The sequence below is a fragment of the Anomaloglossus baeobatrachus genome, chromosome 4 (genome assembly GCF_048569485.1).
Source record: "Anomaloglossus baeobatrachus isolate aAnoBae1 chromosome 4, aAnoBae1.hap1, whole genome shotgun sequence".
Classification (NCBI taxonomy): Eukaryota; Metazoa; Chordata; class Amphibia; order Anura; family Aromobatidae; genus Anomaloglossus; species Anomaloglossus baeobatrachus.
Genome location: NC_134356.1, coordinates 483727043 through 483734097, shown reverse-complemented (window position 1 = coordinate 483734097; position 7055 = coordinate 483727043). Strand labels below are relative to the sequence as shown.

The 7055-nt window shown below is 41.5% G+C and overlaps 1 protein-coding gene across 1 annotated transcript in view; it reads right to left on the bottom strand.

Moving 5' to 3' along the window:
* Nucleotides 1–5242: 5242 nt before the first annotated feature.
* The window catches only part of RSL24D1 (ribosomal L24 domain containing 1), a 59169-nt gene continuing 57356 nt past the window's right edge, over nucleotides 5243–7055 (bottom strand). Inside the window, exon 6 of the mRNA XM_075345768.1 lies at nucleotides 5243–5481. Within this exon, the coding sequence (XP_075201883.1) occupies nucleotides 5408–5481 (74 nt within the window). The 3' untranslated portion in view covers nucleotides 5243–5407. The remainder of the gene's footprint in view (nucleotides 5482–7055) is intronic.

Here is a 7055-nt window from a genome sequence, read left to right as displayed (position 1 = left end):
ACGCTGCACGGAGACATGGTCAGTGAAAAATCGCTGATGTGTGAGCAGACCCATTCATTATAATGGGTCTGCGTATGTCAGTGATTCTGGTACATTTAAAAAAAAAAAAAAAAGCACAAACGTACCAGAATCACTGACGTGTGAAAGGGGCCTAAGGCCCGTTTCACACGTCAGTGAAAAACACTGACGCTCTTCACTGACGAGTAAAACACGCACATGTCCCTCAGTGTTACGTGATTCACGGCACACGTGGGTTGTCCATGTGCAATCCGTGATTGCATATGGGCATTACTCACCTGCCTTCACTACTGCTGTCCATGGTGCTGAACTCCTCAGCTCTCCAGCGTCCGCCCCCCGCTCTCTGCAGCTACTTCCTGGTCGGCTATTCCTGATATCATGAATATTCATGTAGGCAGGAGCTGCCGAGAGCGGAGGCTGCAGAGCGAATCGCAGGCAAGGTAAGTTGAAAATATTTAATATGTCCGTGATTTTCTGGTACGTGTTTCACGGATCACACACGGATCACACCATAGTGTGGTCCGTGGGTCATCAGTGATGCCAGAAAAAAACTGACTTGTCTCCGTGCAGAATCACGGCCACGGGTGTACGCTGCACGGAGACACGTTCAGTGTGTGAGCAGACCCATTGATTAAAATGGGTCTGCGTATGTCAGTGATTCTGGTACGTATAAAAAAAAAAAAAGCACATATGTACCAGAATCACTGACGTGTGAAGGGGGCCTAATGTGAATGTCCATCCTATGAATAATTACACCAGGAGACTTAGTTGATGGCCAGTGGTCACATCTGTCAGGAACACATCCCTGCTCTATGGATTGCCTGTAGTCATCACATGACAACTACACAAGAGCAGAGTGGCCGAGGACCTGGGATGTGGTGGCAATCAGTGGCGATGGTTCTTATTTTTTTGAGCACACTTAGGCCCATTATAAAATAAGAAACAGGAGGTCAAAACACCTTTAAAGGCTGTAGCTATAATCCAGTTTCTTGTCTAAATCATCCTTTTTAAAAATATAATTTCTTATCTGATCCATTTTTGTGGATCAAACTTGGCCAGTCAAGTCTAATGGACACTGAAGCCATCTGCTGTTAATGGATATGTTTTTTGTTTTTTTTACAGGCGCAAAATCTGACACAGTTGTGTGAATAAGGTTTAATTAGTAATAGTGATGGGCAAACTGCTCAGTGAGTGTCAAGAGCATTTTGATGCCAAGTACTCGTTTACAGAGTATAATGGAAGTCAATGGGGAACTTGAGCATTTTTCTGATAAATCTTCCAGAAAAATGCTCAAGTGACCCATTGACTTCTACGATACTTAGTAAACGAGTACCGATTAGTTCGCTCATCACTAATTAATAGCACATACCACTAAATTGCCAACCACAAGCTCAAACAAACAGAGCAGCTGCCAGGCTCTTCTAGCAGCAGCTTGTCTTTTTGTGGGGAAGAATATGACATTCACAAAGACGAATCCTTCTCTCCTGACATTATCACATAGGAGAGAATCGGGAGGACCCCATAAATCTTATTGGCTCATCCCGCTAATATGCAGCCAATATTTGTCTAATGTGTATGGGGCCTTAAGTTCAGCCAAGCTTTATGAATGTTTTAAGACAGGGTAAGGTTCAAACACAAAGCCAAATAACTTGCTGCATAGAACAGAACCGAATATATCTCTTTAATTTGTCTATTGAATGTGGTCCGAAACATTTAGAAAAAAATTAGTAGACCACCAGAAAGCTTACAATATGCCAGTAAAGGGTCTCTCTTTAAAGTAAACCTGTCACCACTTTTTTGGCCTATAAGCTGCAGCCACCACCACCGGGCTCTTATATACAGCATTCTAACATGCTGTATACAGTGCTGGCTAAAAGTATTGGCACCCCTGCAATTGTCAGATAATACTCAGTTTCTTCTTGAAAATGATTGCAATTACAAATTCCTTGGTATTATTATCTTCATTTATTTTGCTTGCAATGAAAAAACACAAAAGAGAATGAAACAAATCAAATCATTGATCATTTCACACAAAACTCCAAAAATGGGCCAGACAAAAGTATTGGCATCCTTAGCCTAATATTTGGTTGCACAACCTTTAGCCAAAATAACTGAACAACCGCTTCCGGTAACCATCAATGAGTTTCTTACAATGCTCTCCTGGAATTTTAGACCATTCTTCTTTGGCAAACTGCTCCAGGTCCCTGAGATTTGAAGGATGCCTTCTCCAAACTGCCATTGTGAGATCTCTCCACAGGTGTTCTATGGGATTCAGGTCTGGACTCATTGCTGGCCACTTTAGTAGTCTCCAGTGCTTTCTATCAAACCATTTTCTAGTGCTTTTTGAAGTGTGTTTTGGGTCATTGTCCTGCTGGAAGACCCATGACCTCTGAGGGAGACCCAGCTTTCTCACACTGGGCCCTACATTATGCTGCAAAATTTGTTGGTAGTCTTCAGACTTCATAAGCCACGCACACGGTCAGGCAGTCCAGTGCCAGAGGCAGCAAAGCAACCCCAAAACATCAGGGAACCTCCGCCATGTTTGACTGTAGGGACAGTGTTCTTTTCTTTGAATGCCTCTTTTTTTTTCCTGTAAACTCTATGTTGATGGCTTTTCCCAAAAAGCTCTACTTTTGTCTCATCTGACCAGAGAACATTCTTCCAAAATGTTTTAGGCTTTCTCAGGTAAGTTTTGGAAAACTCCAGCCTGGCTTTTTTATGTCTCGGGTTAAGAAGTGGGGTCTTCCTGGTATCCTACCATACGGTCCTTTTTCATTCAGACGCCGACGGATAGTACAGGTTGACACTGTTGTACCCTCGGACTGCAGGGCAGCTTGAACTTGTTTGGATGTTAGTCGAGGTTCTTTATCCACCATCCGCACAATCTTGCGTTGAAATCTCTCGTCAATTTTTCTTTTCCTTCCACATCTAGGGAGGTTAGCCACAGTGCCATGGGCTTTAAACTTCTTGATGACACTGCGCACCGTAGACACAGGAACTTTCAGGTCTTTGGAGATGGACTTGTAGCCTTGAGATTGCTCACGCTTTCTCACAATTTGGATTCTCAAGTCCTCAGACAGTTCTTTGGTCTTTTCTTTTCTCCATGCTCAATGTGGTACACACAAGGACACAGGACAGAGGTTGAGTCAACTTTAATCCATGTCAACTGGCTGCAAGTGTGATTTAGTTATTGCCAACACCTGTTAGGTGCCACAGGTAAGTTACAGGTGCTGTTAATTACAAAAATTAGAGAAGCATCACATGATTTTTCAAACAGTACCAATACTTTTGTCCACCCCCTTTTTTATGTTTGGTGTGGAATTATATCCAATTTGGCTTTGACAATTTTTTTTTTTCTTTCATTGAAGGCAAATTAAATGAAGATAATACCAAAGAATTTGTGATTGCAATCATTTTCAAGAAGAAACTGAGTATTTGACAGAATTGCAGGGGTGCCAATACTTTTGGCCAGCACTATATAAGAGCCCAGACCGGGAGTATAACATAAAAAACACTTTTGTAATACCTATCTAACGGTCGCTGCGGTGGGCCTTATGGGCGTCTCCGTTCTCCGATGCCGGCACCGCCTCTTTCCATCTTTGTCCTCTTTCTGAAGCCTGGGTGCATGACGCAGCTACGTCATACACACTCGCCGGTCCTGCACAGGCGCACTACAATGCTTTGATCTGCCCTGCTCAGGACCTGAATTCCGGCGAGTGTGTATGACGTCGGACCCGTCATGCACCGCGGCTAGAGGAGCACAAAGATGGCCAAAAGAGGCGGCACCGGACATGCCCATAAGGCCCACCGCGCGACCGTTAGGCAAGTATTATAAAGTGTTTTTTGTGTTATACCCCCGGCCTGGGCTCTTATATACAGCATGTTAAAATGCTGTATATAAGAGCCCGGTGGTGGTGGCCGCAGCTTATAGGCCAAAAATGTGGTGACCGGTTCCCTTTAAACAAAGTTGTGGGTAAAGGAGTCACAATGGCAGAAGACGATATAGTGTTTGTAATTTCTATCGGAAGACTCTGGCCTAAATTATTTTTTCCACCAAGGATACATAATATTTCATATACGCATCTAAGCTGTAGAGATGAAATGTGGTAGTATTACTTCACCGAAGTAGATGTGTATTATATAGGCAGAGAGACATCACTTATGATTTAAAATAGATTAATATGTTCACAAAAAAATAGATTAAAAATGTATCTAGTACGAGAAAAAAAATCAGTCAGCCAAGAAGTACATGGGTCATATTGCAGAGGATATTGTACAATTCTATAATAAGGACTTCTGACTTATGGGCCCATACTGATTGGATACATTTAATGTCTAAATGATGTGACCATAGAGCTCCATTTTCAGATTTTTTGGCCTATAGCTCGGTGATCCATGTAAAGATACCACCAAAAACTTGTGTGGAACAGCTTAGTAGAATCTGCTACATACCAGCTTATACTGTAATAAAGGTTTATAACTAACAGATTCAAAAATAGGCTGAATTTTACAGAACCCATTATAGGTCTCCGTTATATGTCAGATATATGCCGAATGCATAGGAATCGACAAGAGCTGTCAACACAAGGAATACTAGAAATCTCTCGTCTTCTCATAAGATGCAGGCTGATCAGCAATGATGTCTGACACATTCAAGTGGGAAGCTGAAATGAAAGATTTTTGCCTTCCCTCTGTATTTTAAAGTGCAGATAGGTGAAGACATGCATGAAGTGATATGTATTCTAACCATGGATATCTAAGCTGCAATGCCCTGCACATGAGGTAAGAGACATGGTTAATCAAGAGAACTGTATTACATTTTTAAATGGAGGTATTTGGTAATATTATTCCTACTTCATATTTACATCGATACATAGGTTGGAAAAAGACCTAGGTTCATCTAGTTCAGCCTTCCTCCACCAATTACACATTTTGGAATAGGATCTTGGAAATGGGAATACCCATTTAAATGCGTTTCTGCAATAGGATAGGCGCGGGTTCACTCGTTTTTGTCATGTAAAATGGCTTTCTGTGCCATACAACATAATCCTACAAGTTGTGTGAGCAAATTAAGATAAAGTTAAGAAAGATAAAAGCCACAGGCTTCAAGTTAATGTTTCTTTTAAATGTAACAAAATCTGGTAATATACTCAATAGTTCTATCAGTAAAAACCAAAGTTGGCAGATCACAAACTTACTGTGGAGAAATAAACAAAATGCAACATGAGGAACTAAAAATTTATTTTTCAGGCTAATTGTACTGAAACAGTCTTGCTCCATCTCTTGTTTCGTATATGAAACTTGTGCAACAGTCCAAAGTGCTGTAAAAAAATGTTCCTGTACTGAAGCATATACTGCAACAACGTAAAGATGATAGCTGTGTCTATTCCTAAGAATCCTCTTCCATGTCCACATCCTCTTGTAACTTCTGAACCATTTTGTCTTCCAACAATTTTGTTTTTCCTGAAAATAAAAAGGAGGAAAAAAAATATATATATATCTTTACTCAAACTAGTGACAATGTAGATATGCAGCATATTGTACAGGGGAATCCAAGCCAAAAAAAATACAAAGAAAGTGGTAACTCCTGTACCAGAAATTCCTTGGAATAACCCTCAAACCTGTCTTGTCCTTCAATCGCACATCTTACCACCTCCAGGTCAAAAATATTTCCAGAATCCGTTCTGTCTTCATCCTTGTAGCTACTAAAATTAGTACATGCAGTCATCTCCAGCCTCAACTCCGGTAACATCCTCCTCTGTAGCCTACCAACTATCACTCTTACCTTTCCAATCCGTCCTCAACTCGGCTGCCCAACTAATTCACCTCTCTCCTCTTTACTGCTCTACTTCTCCCCTCTGCAAATTACTTCAAGGGCTCCCACTTCCCAGACGTATCCAGTTGAAACTACGGACATTGCCCTACAAGTCGACCATAATCTGTCACTTCCATATATCTCTGAACCAATCTCCCGATATTGTCCCACACATACTCTCCACTCAACCTAAGACCTCCCACTCTCTCCTCCACACTTGTCCACTCCACAAATTCTCCCGAGTATCCCCCATCCTCTGGAATTCTGTGCCAAAACAATAATAATATTAATCCACCACATTTGGAACTTTCAGACAGAACTTAAAAACCCCTCTCTTCAAGAAAGCTTACAGCCTGACCCCGCTGCCACCACCAGAGCTGCTGCAACCCTCTTACTTACTGTCTCCTTCCCCAATATCCTGTAGACTGTAAGCCCACAGGGCCCTCTCCTTTATGTACCAGTCTGTCATTGTTAATTTGTTTAGTGTAATATATATATCTGTTTTTTCTATATCATCCCTTACATGTACAGCACCATAGACTCAATGGTGCTCTAAACATAACCTAACAACATGCTGGTCTTTATTAACCAAGCTTTACAGTTTATAGTTACGATTATTATCCATCGTGCATACCTGACTGAAATAGTCCAAGTCATATTCTAATTAAACTGAAGTGCACTACAAATGCCAGGCATGCACATTATCTGGCAATCAATGGTTACTATATCAGCAGCCCCTCGGATGCAAACGTGAGAGGTACTAGATAGCCCCTTTAGGCTATGTTCACACTAGAAAAATTATTTTTCTTAAGAAATTTCGAGAGTGAATGATTAGCGCACCTGCGTTAAAAAACACCAATAACGCAGGTGCGTTTTTGGTGCGTTTTTTTTCAGGTTGGTCCGTGCGTTTTTTAATGCCTTTACAGCAATAAAGCACGTTGACAATGAAAAGAAGGGAATTTTGTTACTTACCGTAAATTCCTTTTCTTCTAGCTCTTATTGGGAGACCCAGACGATTGGGGTATAGCTACTGCCCTCCGGAGGCCACACAAAGCACTACACTAAAAAGTGCAAGGCCCCTCCCCCTCTGGCTATACCCCCCCGTGGTATCACGGGTTCTCCAGTTTTAGTGCCAAAGCAAGAAGGAGGAAGCCAATAACTGGTTTAAACAAATTAACTCCGAATAACGTCGGAGAACTGAAAAACCGTTCAACATGAACAA